This window comes from Capricornis sumatraensis, chromosome 14, assembly GCF_032405125.1.
Source record: "Capricornis sumatraensis isolate serow.1 chromosome 14, serow.2, whole genome shotgun sequence".
Taxonomy (NCBI): Eukaryota; Metazoa; Chordata; class Mammalia; order Artiodactyla; family Bovidae; genus Capricornis; species Capricornis sumatraensis.
Genome location: NC_091082.1, coordinates 14,449,879 through 14,470,527, shown reverse-complemented (window position 1 = coordinate 14,470,527; position 20,649 = coordinate 14,449,879). Strand labels below are relative to the sequence as shown.

Genomic DNA, 20,649 nt, shown 5'->3' with positions numbered 1-20,649 from the left:
GAACAGGACAAGAGTGCTCACTCTCACCACTACTATTCAACATAGTCTTGGAAGTTTTATCCACAGCACTCAGAGAAGAAAAGGAAATAAAGGACTCCAGATTGGAAAAGAAAAAGTAAAACTCTCATTGTTTGCAGATGACATGATCCTCTACATAGAAAACGTTAAAGACACCATGAGAAAATTACTAGAGCTAATCAATGAATATAGTAAATTTGCAGGATATAAAATTAATACCCAGAAATCCCTTGCATTCTTATACACTAACAATGAGAAAACAGAAAGAGAAATTAAGGAAACAATCACATTCACCACTGTGATGAAATGAATAAAATACTTAGGAATAAATCTACCTAAAGAAACAAAATACCTATACATGGAAAGCTATAAAACACTGATGAAGGAAATTAAAGATGAGACAAACAGATGGAGAAATATACCATGTTCATGGATCAGAAGAATCAATATACTGAAAATGAGTATACTACTCAAAGCAATCTATAGATTCAGTGCAAGCCCTATCAAGCGCCAACAACATTTTTTTTTTCACAGAACTAGAACAAATAACTTCACAATTTGTATGGAAATCCAAAAAAACCCTCAAATAGCCAAAGAAATCTTGAGAAATAAGAATGGAACTGGAGGAATCAACCTGCCTGACTTCAGACTGTACTACAAAGATACAGTCATCAAGATAGTATTGTACTGGTACAAAGCCAGAAATACAGATCAATTGAACAAAATAGAAAGCCCAGAGATAAATCCATGCACCTGTGAACACCTTATCTTTGACAAAGGAGGCAAAAATATACAATGGAGTAAACACAATCTCTTTAACAAATGGTTCTGGGAAAGGTGGTCAACCATTTGTAAAAGAAGGAAACTAGAACACTTTCCAAAACCATGCACAAAAGTAAACTCAAAATGGATTTAAGATGTAAACATAAGATCAGAAACTATAAAACTCCTCGAGGAAAACATAGGCAAAACACTCTTTGACATAAATTACAGCAAGATCCTCTATGACCCACCTCACAGAGTAATGGAAATAAAAGCAAAAATAAACAAATGAGACCTAATTAAACGTAAAAGCTTTTGCACAATGAAGAAAACTCTAAGCAAGGTGACTGCCTTCAGAATGGGAGAAAATAATAGCAAATGAAGCAACTGACAAAGAAATAATCTCAAAACCATATAAAGAACTCATGCAGCTCAATACCAAAAAACAGACGACCAATCCAAAAATGGGCCAAAGCACTAAGTAGACATTTTTCCAAAGAAGACATACAGATGACTAACAAACACACGAAAAAATGCTAAGCATCACTCATTGTCAGAGAAATACAAATCAAAACCACAGTGAGGTACCATCTCATTCCAGTCAGAATGGCTGCTATCTAAAAGTCTAATGCAGGAGAAGGTGTGGAGAAAAGGGATCCCTCTTACACTGTTGGTAGGAATGCAAACTACTACAACGACTATGAGTAACAGTGTGGAGATTCCTTAAAAAAACAAAAACAAAAACAAAACCCTGAAAACAGATCTGCCATATGACCCAGTAATCCCACTGCTGGGCATACCCATTGAAGAAAACAGAATTGAAAGAGACACATGTACCCCAATATTCGTCGTAGCACTGTTTACAATAGCTAAGACATGGAACCAACCTAGATATCCATCAGCAGATGAAAGGATAAGAAAGTTGTGGTACATATGCACAACAGAATAATACTCAGGTATTAAAAATATTGCATTGGAATCAGTTCTGATGAGGTGTAGGAAACTGTAGCCTATTATACAGAGTGATATAAGTCAGAAAGAAAAACACCAATACAGTATATTAACGCATATATAAGGAATTTAGAAAGATGGTCATGACGACCCTATACGCAAGACAGCAAAAGAGACACAGATACAAAGAATAGACTTTTAGACTCTGTGGGAGAAGGCGAGGCGGGGATGATTTGAGAGAATAGCATTGAAACATGTATGTTACCATATGTGAAACAGATCACCAGTCCAAGTTCAATGCATGAAACAGGGCACTCAAATCTGGTGCACTGGGACAACCCAGAGGGGTGGGATAGGTAGGGAGGTGGGAGGGGGGTCAGGATGGGTTACACTCATGGCTGATTCGTGTCAATGTATGGCAAAAACCACCACAATATTGTAAAGTAATTAGCCTCCAATTAAAATAAGTAAATTTTTAAAAATAAATAAATTAAACATTAATTAAAAGAAAGTTGTTCAGTTGCCAAGTCATGTCCAACTCACTGTGAGCCCATGGACTGCAACATGCCAGGCTTTCCTGGTATGAAAAGAGTTTGCCCAAGTTCATGTCCATTGAAATGGTGAGGCCACCCAACCATGTCATCCTCTGTCACCCTCTCCTTCCAGAGGAAAGGCAGTAGTTACCTACAAGGAGACCCTTACAAGTATCAACAGCTTCTGAAGAATATTTTTTATGTCACAGTGGACTGGCACAACATATACAAAGTAATGAAAGGAAAAAAACTTGCAGCCAAGACTACTCTATCCAGGAAAAACATATTGCAGCCATAGTGTGATGTCCCTTCACACCTGCCATAATGGCTACCATGAAAAGGACAACATCAAGTGTTGTCAAAGATGTGGAGAAAAGGGAATATTTGAGCACTGTTGGTGGGATTGTAAACTGGCAGTGTTGCTATGAAAAAGAATGTGGAATTTCCTTTAAAAATTAAAAATAGAACTGCCATATGATTCAGCTATTCCACTACTGGGTGTTTATTCATAGGAACCAAAAACATTAATCTAAAAAGATATATGCACTCCAATGTTCACTGTAGCATTACACACAATAATCAAGGTTTGTAAGCCACCTAAAGAGTCCACTGATATATACGTAGATAAAGAAGGTGTTTTATATATACACACTATATGAACTATGACCGAGCCATAAAATATGAAACATTTCCATTTGCAACAACGTAGATATGTCTAGGGTGTATTTATTCTAAGAGATGTAGGTCAGATAGAAAAAGACAAATGCCACATGATTTCACTTATTTGTGCAATCTAAAAATAAAACAAAATAAAAGGAAAACAGGCTCATACAGATACAGAAAATTAGTGAGTTGCAAGAAAGGAGGAGGGGGTTGGCAAAATAGATACTGGGGATTTTGAAGTACAAACTCCAGTTATGTAATAAGGAAGCCAGGGGGATGTAATATATACCGTACAGAATATGGTTAATAATATTGTAATAAATTTGTTAGGAACTATTGTTACTAGACATATTGTTAGTCATTTTATAATGTATGTAAAAGTAAAATCATTCTGTAGCCCATTTGAAGCTAACATACTGTTATACATCCAACATTTCAATAAGAAATTCATTTTAAAAAGGATGAAGGGGCATATTGAACAAGTGTTAGTAGCATAGTGTTTATGGAGGCAAATAGCTTGCAAGTTTCAAATATCTGTCAGTTTTAAAATTCTGTAAATTGTTCTGAGTATTCTTTTCTTTCTATTCTTATTTTAAAATCCAAAGTAATATTTGATTGTATTAACATGTTAAATTTAAAGATTATATTTGTACTTTACTCTTTGACCTCTGTACTTCATATAGAAAAAATTGGATGTTCTCAACCACCTCAAGTAGACCATGGAACCATTAACTCATTTAGCTCTGCAGAAGAAAGGAGAGAAATACATGAACAAAAGCTGTATGCACATGGCACGAAGTTAAGTTATACTTGTGAAGAAGGCTTCGAGATATCTGAAAATAATGTGATAATATGCCACATGGGAAAGTGGAGCTCTCCACCTCAGTGTGTAGGTGAGGACACTAGGCAAACCAAAATCTATTTTCAGTACCATTCATTAAAACTAATCAATTGTCATCAAAGTCATGAGACTCGATCCATTAGATTTCTAAATACATCAAGTAACATCTATTTATAGGTCATTTATGTATTAAAATAAAATGTATACATTTATATATTAAATCAAATTTGACATATAAAATTAATCATTTTTGTTATTAATAATATTGTTTGTTCTATAGAGAATCACTTTTCAATCTGGCAATTTTTTTTTTAATTAACACCGGATGTGCAATAAAACTAAATCTAACTATATTAGTAAACCTATTTATATTTCTGTCTATTTAAGTTTCAAAAAAATGTCCTATGTCTTCCCTAAAATGTCCCTTTTAATTTCTTTCAATATATAGTACTTTTCCTAAGATGATGTGTGGAGTCTCAATGGGTTTTTCTTTTATTACTCATGATTGGTTAGAAAAGCACTGATGGTTTCCTTCATATGTTGGTAATTTCAGTTTCAAGTTCTTGGTCAAGTGGACACACACCAGAATGGTAATTTTAGGAAAAATTTGTGCACTTTCCTGTCATGTCATGGATGTTCCTGTGTAATGATTTATTATTGTTAAGTAAAACTACCAATATGTTGACCAGTATATCAAATTAAATTTCAAAGTTAGCAAAACATGAAATCATTCTTTCATTTCTTCCCAGGACTTCCTTGTGGAGTTCCACCTTATATTCAGAATGGTGCTGTATCTCACAAGAAAGACAGTTACCAATATGGAGAAGAAGTTACTTATGACTGTGATGAAGGGTTTGGAACTGATGGGCCTGCATCTATAAGATGTTTAGGAGGGGAATGGTCTCGTCCACAAGATTGCATAAGTATAGTATTTTTCCTTTTATTCTAAAGCTGACAAATATCTTTTAATTCAAAGCATAAATGGCCCAAATATGAAATTAAGTAGTAATTTGAGAATTTAACAAGGTATCTATGAAAAGTTCTGAATTCTGGTAGAGAATTAATAACCCTAGAAATAATAAAAGTTTGATTTGTTGTTGTAGTTCAGTCATTCAGTCGTTTCTGACTCTTTGCGACGCTATGGACTGTAGCAAGCTAGGCATCCCTGTCCTTCACTGTCTCCTGGTGTTTGGTTAAACTAATGTCCATTGAATTGGTGATGCCATTCAACCATCTCATCATTTGCTGTCTCCTTCTCCTCCTTCCCTCAATCTTTCCCAGCATCAGGGTCTTTTCCAATATGTTGGCTCTTCATATCAGGTGAACAAAGTATTGGAGCTTCAGCTTCAGCATCAATCCTTCGAATGAATATTCAGGGTTGATTTCTTTTAGGATTGACTGCTTTGATCTTACAGTCCAAGGTACTCTCAAGAGTCTTCTCCAGCACCATAGTTCAAAAGTATCAATTCTTTGGAATTCAGCCTGACTTTTCTTTACTGTCCAACTCTCAAATCATACATGACTGCTGAAAAAGTCATAGCTTTGGCTAGGTGGACCTTTGTTGGCAAAGTGATGTCTCTGCTTTTTAATATGCTGTTGAGGTTTGTCATAGCTTTTCTTCCAAGGAGCAAGCATCTTTAATTTCATGGCTGCAGTGACCATTCACAGAGATTTTAGAGCCCAAGAAAACGAAGTCTGTTACTGTTTCCATTTTCTCCCCATTAATTGCCATGAAGTGATGGGACCAGATGCCATGATCTCCATTTTTTGAATGTTGAGTTTTAAGCCAGCTTTTTCAGTCTCTTCTTCCACCTTCACCAGGAAGCCCTTTAGTCCGTCTTTACTTTCTGCCATTAAGGTGGTGTCATCTGAGGCATAGCTGAGGTTATTGGTATTTCTCCTCGCAATCTTGATGCCAGCTGGAGCTTCATCCAGCCAGGCATTTTGCATGATGTACTCTGCATTTAAGTTAAATAAGCGGGGTTACAATATACACCCTTGAAGTACTCTTTTTCCAATTTTGAGCCAGTCAATTGGCCATGTACAGATCTAACTGATACTTCTTCACCTGCATGGTTTTCTCAGGAGGAAGGTAAGGTGGTCTGGTATTCCCATCTCTTCAAGAACTTTCCACAGTTTGTTGTGACCTACACCATCAAGTGCTTTAGTGTAGTCAATGAAGCAGAAGTAGATGTTTTTCTGGAATTCCCTTGCTTTCTCTGTGATCCAATGGAGGCTGGCAATTTGATAACACTGAGCAATCTCTTTCACATCATCTTGGGTGAGCTTGAACATCCTCTGATATACATCTCAGATTTCTGGTCTCTGTTCCTGTCCTATGGCTGAACTCTGCTCTTATCACTACTCAATTTGCTGTTAATTTGTCAATCATTTATTTGTAATATGCAGTTTTCTAAGACATTTAACATAACTCAAGGTAACATATTTTGATAAAAGCAAAAATAGAAAACATTCATGATTTAGGTGGGCTGTCATGGGAGAAGAGAATTTAAATTTGAGAAGTATGCAGCTCCACCTCTTAGAATGTCATCATTCCCATGTTGTATTTTTGATAATATAGAGATGGTCAACGTGACTAAACCAAGATTTCTGACATTTGTCTCAAGGTATAAGAGAAATGCTGTAGAATATTCGTTGGTTTGATATGTAACTATTTATTTTCTGGAATATAATCAGTGGTCACTATGAATCTTTAAAGATGTACTAAACAAATGCATATTCTTTTTTTCGTTCAGGCACAAATTGTGTTAACTTGCCCACCTTTGATGATGCTGTACTCATAGATCGGGAGAAGGATTTCTATAAGTCAGGAGAACAGGTGGCTTTTAAGTGTCTATCATATTATCAGTTGGGTGGATCTAATACTATACAGTGTATTAAGGGCAAATGGATAGGAAGGCCAGCATGCAGAGGTACTTTGGTAAAATATTAAAATTTATATAAGTATCTGAAATAATATAGTGTAGAAAATTGCCTCCACTATCATTAAATGGACATAGATTACTTTTAGGCCAGGTCAAAACCAGTTTGTGCCCGAACATAACAAGGGATGGACTTGTGTTCCCAGTGTTTGGAGTTGTAGCCCAATAGTTCTCAAAGCACAGTCCTGGCAGAGCATTCTCAGCACATTCTGTAAACTGTTAGATATGCAACCAGATTCACAGGCTCACTCAGACTTGTTGAATCTAAACCTCTGGGGCTGCAACTCTGACAATGTCTTGATGATCCCCAAGGAATTCTGTGTATATTTCAGTTTATGACCCATGGTTACAGCCTCTTGTAGTTACAGCCTCTTCATCCCCTGAATCACAGTGAGGAATGCACATCATTGATGGTGGTGTCCTTAGCATTTGCCCCCAAATATAATTAGAGTATAGTTTTGTAAATTTACACTTTATTTTTCTAATATTTTTCCAGATTTTCTGTTCAAATCTTTAATCTTCTTCTCTTTGCAACTATAGTATTCTTCAGAGTGTGTTAATTCTTGATCAAGTCTCTAAAGAAGAACCTCCTGTGTTTATATTCTGAAAGGCCCTAAAGTTATATCTCATAAACAGGAGGAATGTAAACCAAATCTTGATGTTGAATGATATTTTATTATGTTTTGCTTATGGCTTATAAATACATTTTGAATTTATATACTTTATAATTTTTATTTTACTAACCTCAAAAAGAGATTTCCAGGAAAACTCTTTTTTTTCAGTTCCCTAAAAATTGTGTATCACTTTTATAGTGAAGTATATGGGAGAGATTTAAGATACAGAAGTTTAATTCATGCTGAAAAATATTGCTTTATTTTCTCTCCCTTAACCTTATATATAAACCGATGACAATTAGCAGTCTTTCATGACAGATTAACTGTTGAATTGAAACAACTATGGAATATATTTGCCATTCTATTTCCTCCTTGCTGTTCATGATAATCATTAGATTAGAGATACTTTTTTCCCTTTCTATTCAGATGTTTCCTGTGTGAATCCACCTCAAGTGGAAAATGCTATTATACAAAATCAGAAGTCTAGATATCAAAGTGGTGAGAGAGCATGTTACAAATGCGTTGGGAATTATGACCTTTTTGGGGAGATAGCTGTCATATGTTTATATGGAACTTGGACAAAACCACCTCAGTGCAAAGGTGTCCACCCAATTTAGAGAATATAATAACAAAATATATTGAATCAAAGTTAGGATGAAGTAGCCTTTCTGGAATAATTTTTAGTTGCAAAAAAAAAAAAAAAAGTGCTGAAAATCCAGTTTTTTGTGGTCCGAATACATGTTTATTGTATGACAGTGTTGACCAGATTTGAGCAGTTTGAATCATGGGACATTTCCTGTCTTAAAACATTAAGATAATCAGTTGTTTTCTGAAGATAAGTGTGTCAAAGATACCATAGTTACATTTAACAGCCCAAGAAATTCCACTTTGAGACATGGAATAAGCAGCTGGGGCCTGATCACAAAATCTGACATAGATGTGGGCAGCTGTACCTATGGATGATATTTAAAGGTAGGTTACTAGCTGCGTTCCAGCAGAGCTATTAAAAATCCTACAGGATGATGCTACCATGCTATACTCAGTACGTCAGCAAATTTGGGAAACCCAGCAGTAGTCACAGGAGTGGAAAACGTCAGTCCTCACCAATTCCCAAGAAGGGCAGTGCTAAACAATGTTCAGATCACCAGACAATTGCAGTCATCTCCCATGCTAGTAAAGCTATGTTCAATGTGAATAGCTGATTCATTGGAAAACATCCTGAAACTGGGAAAGGTTGAAGGCAAACAGAGAAGGGGGTGACAGAAGATGAGATGTTTGGGTGACATCACTGATTCAATGGACATGAACTTAGGCAACTCCGGGAGAGGTCAGAGACCTGGAAACCTGGCGTGAGCAGTCCGGGGGGTCACAAAGTGTTAGACACGACTTGGTGACTGAACAATAACTAGCTGAACTCATTCAGGAAATGAGTGTACACATAAAAATAGAGTCTGAACTTGGTACTGGGACACTTCAGTGTTTAGAGATCAGACAGGATGGGAATCCAAAACAAGATTCAGTTCGTTCATTTCAGTTCAGTCGCTCATTGTGTCTGACTCTTTGCGACCTTATGAATCACAGCACGCCAGGCCTCCCAGTCCATCCCCAACTCCTGGAGTTTACTCAAGCTCATGTCCATCGAGTCGGTGATGCCATCCAGCCATCTCATCCTCTGTTGTCCCGTTCTCCTCCTGCCCCCAATCCCACCCCAGCATCAGCATCTTTTCCAATGAGTCAGTTCTTTGCCTGAGGTGGCCAAAGTATTGGAGTTTCAGCTTCAGAATGATCAGTCCTTCCAATGAACACCCAGGACTGATCTCCTTTAGGATGGACTAGTTGGATCTCCTTGCAGTCCAAGGGGCTCTCAAGTGTCTTCTCCAACATCACAGTTCAAAAGAATCAATTCTTTGGCACTCAGCTTTCTTCACAGTCCACCTTTCACATCCATACATGACCACTGAAAAAACCATAGCCTTGACTTGATGGACCTTTGTTGGCAAAGTAATATCTCTGCTTTTCAATATACTATCTAGATTGGCCATAACTTTTCTTCCAAGGAGTAAGCGTCTTTTAATTTCATGGCTGCAATCACCATTTGCAGTATTTTTGGAGCCCCCAAAAATAAAGTCTGGCACTGATCCACTGTTTCCCCATCTATTTGCCATGAAGTGATGGGACCGGATGCCATGACCTTAGGTTTCTGAATGTTGAGCTTTAAGCCAATTTTTTCACTCTCTAATTTCACTTTCATCAAGAGACTTTTTAGTTCCTCTCCACTTTCTGCCATAAAGGTGGTGTCATCTGCATATCTGAGGTTATTGATATTTCTGCTGGCAATCTTAATTCCAGCTTGTGCTTCTTCCAGCCCAGCATTTCTCATGATGTACTCTGCGTATACGTTTAATAAGCAGGGTGACAATATACAGCCTTTTCTTATTTGAAACCAGTCTATTGTTCCATGTACATTAGCCACTTCTAATTTTTCAAGTTAACTTTTGCCTGGTGTGTAATTTTTGCAATCTCCATTTGAACATATTTTCATGTTTGAAGTGACTTTTGTTTTAGACAAAATACAGCTGAGTCTTGTTTAGGTGTCTACCCTGCCATTTTCAGGTTTTTAATTGATGTATTTAGGACCATTTATATTTTGAGAAACTTCTTAACTATTAAGGACAGTCTGCAATTTTCTTATCTGTTTTGTGTGTGTTTCCTTCAATTCTCAACGTTTTTCTTTTCTTGACTCTCTTGTGGATTTTTGAACATTATAAAATAATTTGACTTGGATCTGCATTGTTTTTGCGTATATGTCTTTACATGGTTTTTTTAGTCTCTCTAGGTATTAAGATACACATAGGTAGTTTATCTGGAGAAGGCAATGGCACCCCACTCCAGTACTCTTGCTTGGAAAATCCCAGGGACAGGCGAGCTTTGTGGGCTGCCAACTTTGGGGTCGCACAAAGTCGGATACGACTGAAGTGACTTAGCAGCAGCAGCAGGTAGTTTATCACTCCCTACTGTTGCTGACATTTTACCATCTCAGATGAAATGTGGAATGCTTACTTCCATTTAGACTTATTGGTTCTCTGAACATTTTTGACATAAATGTCTGTAGTATCCTCTCTATACATTGAGCAGCATATCAGATGACAGTTTTGTACAACTATAATAAAATCAGCAGGAAAATCATCAGTCAGTTCAGTCATTCAGTCGTGTCTGACTCTTTGAGACCCCATGAATCGCAGCACGCCAGGCCTCCCTGTCCATCACCAACTCCCGGAGTTCACTCAGATTCACGTCTGTCGAGTCAGTGATGCCATCCAGCCATCTCATCCTCTGTCATCCCCTTCTCCTCCTGGCCCCAATCCCTCCCAGCATCAGAGTCTTTTCCAATGAGTCAACTCTTCGCATGAGGTGGCCAAAGTACTGGAGTATCATTCCTTCCAAAGCAATCCCAGGGAAATCATATTCTTATTATATTTACCTTTTTAAAAAAACCCACAAAACTCGATTCTAAAATCTCTATTCTTTTTCTACTTTGCTTTCTTTTGAAAAGTTCTTAAGTATAGTTCTGCTGGAGACAAATTCTCTCAGTTTTGCTTTGTTTGGAAAATCCTTTCTTTCTCCCATTAATTCAAAAGGATATTTTACAAGATATAGAATTTGGAGTTGACAATTATTTTCATCCAGCTTTGGAAAAATGTTCTCACTTGTTTTTGGCTCTATGCTCATTAATGAAATTTCCACTGATGCTTGAATCTTTTTTTCCAAATATGTATTGCATAATATTTATCCCAAATAAGTATTGCATATCTATGAAGCTGCTGATGAGTTTTTTTTCTGTAAGTTTCAGGAATTTGAACACCCTCTTCAAAAACACAAGAGACAATTCTGTACATGAACATCACGAGATGGTCAGTACTGAAATCAGAATGACTATATTCTTTGCAGTCAAAGATAGAGAAGCTCTATACAGTTGGCAAAACCAAGACTGGAAGCTGACTGTGGCTCAGATCATGAGGTCCTTATTGTGAAATTCAGACTTGAATTGAAGAAAGCAGGGAAAACCACTAGGCCATTCAGGTCTTTTATGATTATATAGCAGAAAGGATAAAAATATTTAGGGGATTAGATCTGAGAGAGTGCCTGAAGAACTATGGATGGAGGTTTGTAACTTTGTACAGGAGGTAGTGAGCAAAACCATCCCCAAGAAGCAGAAATGCAACAATGCAAAATGGCTTTCTAAGAAGGCCTTACATGAGATGAAAAAAGAAGAGAAGCAAAACACAAAGGAGAAAAGGGAAAATATACCCATCTGAATGCGGAATCCAAAGAATAGCAAGGACAGATATGAAAGCCTTGTTAAGTGAGCAATGCAAAAAAAATAGAGAAAAGCAATACAATGGGGCAGACTAGAGATGTCTTCAAGAAAATTAGAGCAAGGGAACATTTCATGTAATGATGGGCACAGTAAAGGGCAGAAACAGTATGCCCCTAAGAGAAGCAGAAGGTATTAAGAAGAGGAGGCAAGAATATACAGAAGAGCTATACAGAAAAGGACTTAATGACCCAGATAACCACAAGTCACCTAGAGCCAGATCCTGGAGTGTGAAGTCAAGTGGGCATCACTACAAACAAAGCTAGTGGAGGTGATGGGATTCCAGCTGCACTATTTCAAATGCTAACAGATGATGCTGTGAAAGTACTGCACTTAATATGCCAGCAAATTTGGAAAACTCAGCAGTGGCTATAGGGCTGGAAAAAGTCAGTTTTTATTCCAGTCTCTAGAAGGACAATGCCAAAGAATGTTCATACAACCACAACACAACTGGGCTCATTTCACATGCTAGCAAGTTAATACTCAAAATCCTTCAAGCTAAATTTCAACAATATGTGAACTGAGAACTTCGAGATGTACAAGCTAAATTTAGAAAGACAGCAGAACTAGAAATTAAATTGACAACATCTGTTGGATCATAGAAAAAGGAAAGGGATTGAAGAAACACTCTGCTTCATTGACTACACTAAAGTCTTTGACTGTGTGGATCACAACAAACTGTGGAAAATTCTTACAGAGATGGGAATACCTGACCACCTTACCTGCCTCCTGAGAAACCTGTATGTAGGTAAAGAAGCAACAGTTAGAACCGGAATGGAACAACAAACTGGTTCAAAATTGGGAAAGGAGTGTGTCAAGGCTGTATATTATCACCCTGCTACTTTAAACATCACACAAAACACCAGGCTGGAAAAAGCACAAGCTGGAATCAAGATTGCCAGGAAAAATACCAATAACCTCAGATACACAGATGACATCACACTAATGGCAGAAAGCAAAGAGGAATTAAAGAGCCTCTTGATAATGGTGAAAGAGGAGATTGAAAAAGCTAGCTTAAAGTCATATTCAAAAAATGAAGATCGTGGTATCGGGTTCCATCACTGTCTGTCAAAAATGGGGGAAAATGGAAACAGTGACAGACTTCATTCTTTTCAGCTTCACAATCACTGTGGATGCTGACTGCAGCCATGAAATTAAAAGACTTCTTGGAAGAAAAGCTATGAAAACCTTGACAGCATGGTAAGAAGCAGAGACATCACTTTACCAACAAAGGTTCATATTGTCAAATTATGGCTTTCCAAGCAGTAATGTATGGATGTGAATGTTTGACCACAAAGAAGGCTGAGTACCAAAGAACTGATTTTTTGAACTGTGATGCTGGAGAAGACTCTTGAGAGTCCCTTGGAATGCAAGGAGATCAAGCCAGTCAATCCTAAAAGAAATCAGTCCTGAATATTCATTGGAAGGACTGATGCTGAAGCTGAAGCTCCAGTATTTTGGCCAGCTGATGAGAAGAGCTGACTCTTTGGAAAAAATACCTGATATTGGAAAAGATTAAGTGCAGGAGGAGAAGGGACATTAGGGGATGAGATGGTTGGATGGGATGATCAACAGAATGGACATGACTTTGAATGAACTCTGGGAGTTAATGAAGGACTGGGAAGTAGGGCTTTCTACAATCCATGGGGCTGCAAAGAGTCAGAAACAATTGAGCGACTGAACAACACAACAGGAACTGATTATGATGTATCTTGACATTAAGTTCTTTGGCTCCGTCCCATTTGGAATTCACTGAGCAGTTTTAGCATGTAGCTGTTGTTTTTGGTTAGTCACTAAGTCATATGCCCTATTTGAGATATTATCAGCCATTTAAAAAAATTTTTTTTGGAATGTATTTCCTATACAATATAGTGTTGGTTTCACTGTACATCAAAATGAATCAGCTATACATATACACATATCCCCATTCTTTTGGATTTCCTTTACATTTAGACCATCAGAAAATGATGGCACAGGAAACTCAGCCATTATTTTTTTATCTCTTATTCTTTATTTTCAACTTCATGTTCAACCTTCTTTGCTATCTTCCCACAAGTCCTTGAAGCTATGTTCGTTTTCTTTTCAGTCTATTTTCAAGGTTAGTTAATATTCAAACTTATTGATCTTTCTGCCAACTGCAATATATTGTCAAACCATGTGGTTTTCTAATAATCTATTTTCTAGTTCTACCAATTGGACTAGATTTTTAAAAACCATCATCCAATGATTTCAATATCTGTGTCATCTCAGTGTTGTCTTCTGTTGATTGCTTTTTTTCTTTTGAGGTTTACCTGGTCTTTGGTCTGATAAATGATCTTCAATTGTACTCAGACACTTGAGCTTTTATATCTTGAGACTAAGGATGTTATTGGTCTCCTTCATTAATCAGGCCTCCATTACCGCCATGTAGGGTGCAAGTCCAAGGTTCCCACCTGGGCTCCTTTCACACCAGGAGAAAGGGCAGAGGTTTCTTATTCGATCATCCAGCTCAGTTCAGTTCAGTTGCTCAGTCATGTCTGACTCTGTGATCACATGTATTGCAGCATGCCAGGCCTTCCCTGTCCATCACCAATTCAGGGAGTTCACTCAAACTCATGTCCATCGAGTCGGTGATGCTATCCAGCCATCTCATTCTCTGTTGTCCCCTTCTCCTCCTGCCCCTAGTCCCTCCCAGCATCAGGGTCTTTTCCAATGAGTCATCTCTTCGCATGAGGTGGCCAAAGTATTGGAGTTTCGGCTTCAAAATCAGTCCTTCCAATGAACACCAGGATTGATCTCCATTAGGATGGACTGGTTGGACCTCCTTGCAGTCCAAGGGACTCTCAAGAGATCGCTCATTATGTGGGTGGAAATAGGGGCTGCTTCTTTGGACCCTGTAGATCAAGGCATGGAAAGGATTGGTCTGAGGTTTCTGCCATCGTGTGTTTCTAGACTAAATCAGTCCAGTTCAGTCACTCAGTCGTGTCTGACTCTTTGCAACTCCATGGACTGCAGCACACCAGGCTTTCCCATCCTTCACCAACTCCCAGAGCTTAACTAACCTCATGTCCATCAAGTCAGTGATGGCATCCTACCATCGCATCCTCTGTTATCCCCTTATCCTTCTGCCTCCAATCTTTCCCAGCATCAGGGTTTTCTCCAGTCAGTTCTTTTCATCTGCTGGCCAAAGTATTGGAGCTTCAGCTTCATCATCAGTCCTTCCAATGAATATTCAGGACTGATTTCCTTTAGGATTGACTGGTTTGACCTCCTTGCATTTCAAGGGACTCTTAAGAGTTTTCTCCAACACCACAGTTCAAAACCAACAATTTTTCGGTGCTCAGCTTTCTTTATAGTCCGACTCTCACGTCCATACATGATGACTGAAAAAATCAGTTTTCACTAGGTGGAATTTTGTTGGCAAAATAATGTCTCTGCTTTTTGATATGTTGTCTAGGTAGGTCATAACTTTTTTCTAAGGAACAAGTGTCTTTTAATTTCATGGCTGCAGTCACCATCTGCAGTGATTTTGGAGCCCCAAAATAAAAGCTCTCACTGTTTCCATTGTTTCACCATCTGTTTGTAATGAAGTGATGGGACTGGATGCCATGACCTTAGTTCTCTGAATGTTGGATTTTTAAGCTAACTTTTCCACTCCCCTCTTTCATTTTCATTAGGAGACTCTTTAGTTCTTCTTCACTTTCTGCCATAAGGGTGGTGCCATCTGCATATTTGAGGTTGTTGATATTTCTGCTGACAATATTGATTCCAGCTTGTGCTTCATCCGGCCTGGAATTGTGCATGATGTACTCTGCATATAAGTTAAGTAAGCAGGTGACAGTGTACAGATTTATGTGCTCCTTTCCTGATTTGGTACCAGTTTGTTCTTCCATGTCTGACTCTAACTGTGGCTTCTTGACCTGCATACAGATTCCTCAAGAGGCAGGTCAGGCGTTACCATCTATTTAATTTACACAGATTGCTGTGATCCACACAGTCTAAGGCTTTGGTGTAGTCAATAAAACAGAAGTGGATTTTTTTGTGGAACTCTCTTGCTTTTCTGATGATCCAATGGATGTTGGCAATTTGATCTCTGGTTTCTCTGCCTTTTCTGAATCCAGTTTGAACATCAGGAATCTCATGGGTCATGTAATGTTGAAGCCTAGCTTGGAGAAGTTTGAGCATTACTTTGCTAGTGTGTGAGAATAATGCAATTGTACAATAGTTGGAACATTCTTTGGGATTGCCTTTCTTTGGGATTGGAATGAAAATTGATATTTTGCAGACCTTTGTTTACTGCTGAATTTGCTGGCATATTGAGTGCAGCACTTAAAGAGCATCATCTTTAGGATTTGAAATAGCTCAATTGGAATACCATCACCTCCACTAGCTTTGTTCACAGTGATGCTTCCTAAGGCCTACTTGACTTTGTATTTTAGGATGTCTGGCTCTAGTTGAGTGACCACACCTTTGTGTTTATCTGGGTCATGAAGATATTTTTGTATAGTTTTTCTTTGTATTCTGGCCACCTCTTCTTAATATCTTCTGCTTCTGTTAGGTCCATACCATTTTTGTTCTTTATAGTGCCCATTATTGCATGAAATGTCCTTGATATCTCTAATTTTCTTGAAAAGATCTCCAGTCTTTCCCATTCTTTTGTTTTCCTCTATTTCTTTGCACTGATCACTGAGGAAGTCTTTCTTATCTCTCCTTGCTGTTCTTTGGAACACTGCATTCAGATCATTTTATCTTTCCTTTTCTCCTTTGCCTTTAGCATCTCTTCTTTTCTCAGCTATTTGTGAGGCCTCTTGAGGCAATCATTTTGCCTTTTTAATGTTTATTTTTATTGGGGATGATTTTGATCCCTTCCTCCTTTATAAAGTCAGGAACCACTGTCCATAGTTGTTCAGGCATTCTGTCTTATCAATCCCTTGAATCTATTTGTCTCTTCCACTCTAAATGTAAGGGATTTGATTTAGGTCGTGCCTGAATGTCTAGTAGTTTTCACATCTTTCTTCAATTTAAGTCAGAATTTGGCAACAAGGAGTTCATGATCTGAGCCACAGTCAGCTCCCAGCCTTGTTTTTTCTGACTGTATAGAGCTTCTCCATTTTTGGCTGCAAAGAATAGAATCAATTTGATTTTGCTATTGTCCATGTGTAGAGTTTTCCATGGACATTTGGTGATGTCCATGTGTAGAGTTTTCACTTGTGTTGTTGGAAGAAGGTGTTTGCTGGACCAGTGTGTTCTCTTGGCAAAACTCTGTTACTCTTTGCCCTGCTTCATTTTGTACTCTTAACTCCAAACTTGCCTGCCAGTCCAGATATCTCAACCTCCCACTTTTGCATTCCAGTCCAATATAATGAAAAGGACAGCTTTTTGCTTGTTAGTTCTAGAAGTCCTTGTATGTCTTCAGAAAACCATTCCACTTCAGCTTCTTCAACAATACTGTTCAGGGTATAGACCCGGATTACCATTCTTCTCAATGGTTTGGCTTGCAAATGAGCAGCAATCATTCTGTCATTCTTGAGATTGCATGCAGGCACTGCATTTCAGACTGTTTTGTTGGTTATCATGGCTACTCCATTTCTTCTTAGGGATTCTTGCTCACAGTCATAGATATACTGGTCATCTGAGTCAAATTCACCCATTTAAGTCCATTTTAGTTGGCTGATTTTTAAAATGCCGATGTTCACTCTTGCCATCTCCTGTTTGACCACTTCCAATTTGCCTTGATTCATGGACCTAACATTCCAGGTCCCTATGCAATAGTGCTCTTTACAGCATCAGACTTTACTTCCATCACCAGTCACACCCACACCTGGATGTTGTTTTGCTTTTTCTTCATCTCTTCATTCTTTCTGGAATTATTTCTCCACTGATCTGCATATTGGGCACCTCCCCACCTGAGGAGTTCATATGTCAGTGTCCTATCTTTTTGCCTTTTCATACTGTTCATGGGGTTCTCAAGGCAAGAATACTGAAGTGGTTTTGCATTCCCTTTTCCAGTGGCCCACATTTTGCCAGAATCCTCCGCCATGATCCATCCAACTTGAAGGCCCTATATGGCGTGGCTCAGAGTTTCATGGAGTTATACAAGGCTCTTATCTGTGTGATCAGATTGGTTAGTTTTCTGTGATTGTGGTTTTCATTCTGTCTGCCCTCTAATGGATGAGGATAACAGGCTTATGGAAGCTTCCTGATGAGACAGACTGACTCAGGGTTAAACTGGGTCTTGGTCTGATGGAAGGGGCCATGCTCAGTAAATCTTTAGTTCAACTTTCTGTTGATGGGTGGGGTCGTGTTCCCTCCTTGTTTTTTGACCTGTGGCCAAACAGTGGTGGAGATAAGGAGGATACTGGTGAGCTCCTTCAAAAGGTCTTATGCATGCACTGCTGCACTCAATGCCCCCAAACCTGCAGCAGGCCACCACTAGCCCATGCCTCTGCTGAAGACTCCTGGACACTGATAGGCAAGTCTGGGTCAGTCTCTTGTGGGGTCACTGGTTCTTTCTCCTGGGTTCTTTTGTGCACAAGGTTTGTTTGTGCACTCTAAGAGTCTGTTTCTGCTGTCTTGTGTAGGTTCCTCTGCTCTGTGGTGGAGTTAATTGCAGCCTCCTCCAAGAGGGCTTAGGCAATACGGAAGTCTACTGCACCCAGAGCCCCTGCACCTGTAGCAGTGCACTGCTCACCCGTACTTCTGCAGGAGACACTCAGACATAATTCTAGCTTAGTCTCTTTTGGGTCTCTGGGTCCTGGTGCACACAAGAATGTAGTGTGCACACTTAGTGTAGTATTTCTAGACTAATTCAGTATTGTGAAAACTTTGTATCTTGCTAGGCTACTCTTTTCTGGGCCTTTTCTTAAAGAGATCAACTGCTTCATGAGACATTTTTTCTTTCTAAACTTGTATTATTTCTGGGTTGCTGTCTCAGTGGCCCATTCAGGGAACATAGAAGGCAAAATGAAACCCCCAAGGACTCTCTTCAGTGTAACTCTTTGAATCCCAAGGTCCCTAAGCAGATTGACTTACTACTTGTTTCACAGTCACCTGTGTTGGTTTTTATAATATGTTCAGGGCCTTAATTTGGCAGAAGGAATACTTAGCAGATGCTGTAAGCACAAATATTTTTATCTCATCTTGTCCAGAAATGGAAGCCAAAGTTTCCTTTCACAGGCACTGCCACATGTTGTATAAAAGGGTAATTTTTTTTTTTTTTTAATCTTAGCTATCCGTCTTCCCAGCATATAATCTGAAAGGAAATATGTTTGAACATCAGGACACTGCAAAGCAGACATATTCGTTGAAGTACTATATGTGCTTCCATGGTAGTAAAATAAGGTCTTAAAATGTGTGTTTCTGATTAAGTGATTAAAATTCCTTCTATAAAACATTTCTGTCATCAGAAATCTTAAGTTTTGATATGACATATTTGGCTTCATTTTTCTTTTATTTGTTTAAAACTGTAGGGGTTGTCTTTGAATAAAGCAAACGCCATTATTTTTTAGACTCTCAAGGAAAATGTGGGCCTCCTCCACCAATAGACAACGGAGACATTACCTCACTCCTGCAATCGGTGTACCCTCCAGGGATGATTGTTGAGTACCGGTGTCAGGCCTACTATGAACTTCAGGGAGACAGAAACGTAGTATGTCGGAATGGAGAGTGGTCAGAACCACCAAAATGTTTAGGTAAATGCTTTAAACTTCTCTTGGATCCTGGGATAGTCCTTGTACACAGCATAATGTTTAACTGTTTATAACAGAGTTTTCATGGATTAAATAACAACCAGTTAATGCTTGCACACCAAGGATTAATATCTGTATATAGAAATAAAGTTAGAAAACTTCATGTTCAAGCAACAATGGCTCCTTTATGAAAGCTCTTCATATGATAACTGACATTATGAATCTTATAACACTTAATGATTACACTAAACAAAGTATCTCATGCTTATAACATTAATTTTTTAAATATGATGAAACCTACATTATACATTTTCAGTGTATTGGTTTGGAAAAGGTTTGAGGAAGAATTTTTGGACCAAAGTTCTTGAAACCCTGAAATTCTGTAGAAAATATTTGCATATTACTCAAAGGTTTATGTTAATTTTCTTTAATTTTAGAGGCATGTGTAATTTCAGAAGAAACAATGAGAAAACATCACATACAGTTAAAATGGAAACACGATAAAAAACTTTACTCCAAAACAGAGGATACTATTGAATTTACGTGTCGATATGGTTATCGTCCACGGACAGCACTACATACATTTCGAACAACTTGTCGGGAAGGAAAGGTGGTGTATCCTCAGTGTGGATAGACTAAATGCAGTTGTAAAACTGAAATATGTACATGTATTCAGATTTTTCCTTATTAATTCAATTTTGTTTATTTTGTCAATATTTTTAAACTCATCTTGAATCATAAATCAGATTTGTGTTAAATATTATGGGGACAGTGTAATTGAGAGATGGGTCCAATGAATCACTTCTTAAAAGTACCTCATTAAACTTGGCAAATCAAAATGTTATGTGTCCTGTTCATGAAACATTTACAGCAAGAAATGAGATTCAATCACTTCCATGCCTCCTTCCATCCACCAGTTTCCTAACTTTCTTAAAGCTTTCTCCATTACTTCTGAGTGTTTCTGAAACTCTGTTTTAGAAGACATGGGAAAAAAGTGTGGAATGAAATGGAAAACATTCAACATATTGATAATATCACTTATCAAACATATAAAAGCAAACTATGTCATACTTATGTCAGCAATTAAATATAAGTAGTTTATCTTACTTTTGCTCATCAATAGATGAATAAACCAAAAATGATGAAATACATAATATTTTCAGTTCAGTTCAGTCACACAGTCGTTTCCGACTCTTTGCGACCCCATGCACTGCAGCATTCCAGGCCTCCCTGTCCATCAGCAACTCCCGGAGCTTACTCAAACTCATGTCCATTGAGTCAGT

At 38.1% G+C, this 20,649-nt stretch overlaps 1 protein-coding gene across 3 annotated transcripts in view; it reads left to right on the top strand.

Annotated features, from left to right (window-relative positions):
* The window catches only part of LOC138090497 (complement factor H-like), a 77,513-nt gene extending 57,263 nt beyond the window's left edge, over nt 1–20,250 (top strand). Inside the window, exons 5-6 of one of the 3 annotated variants that reach the window (XM_068986121.1) lie at nt 19,187–19,369; nt 19,804–20,250. In XM_068986121.1, the coding sequence (XP_068842222.1) occupies nt 19,187–19,369; nt 19,804–20,000 (380 nt within the window). In that variant the 3' untranslated portion in view covers nt 20,001–20,250. Of the gene's footprint in view, nt 1–3,610; nt 3,742–19,186; nt 19,370–19,803 lie in introns of those variants that run through there. The other 2 variants (XM_068986118.1, XM_068986119.1) reach the window with 2 other exon arrangements.
* Nucleotides 20,251–20,649: the final 399 nt, after the last annotated feature.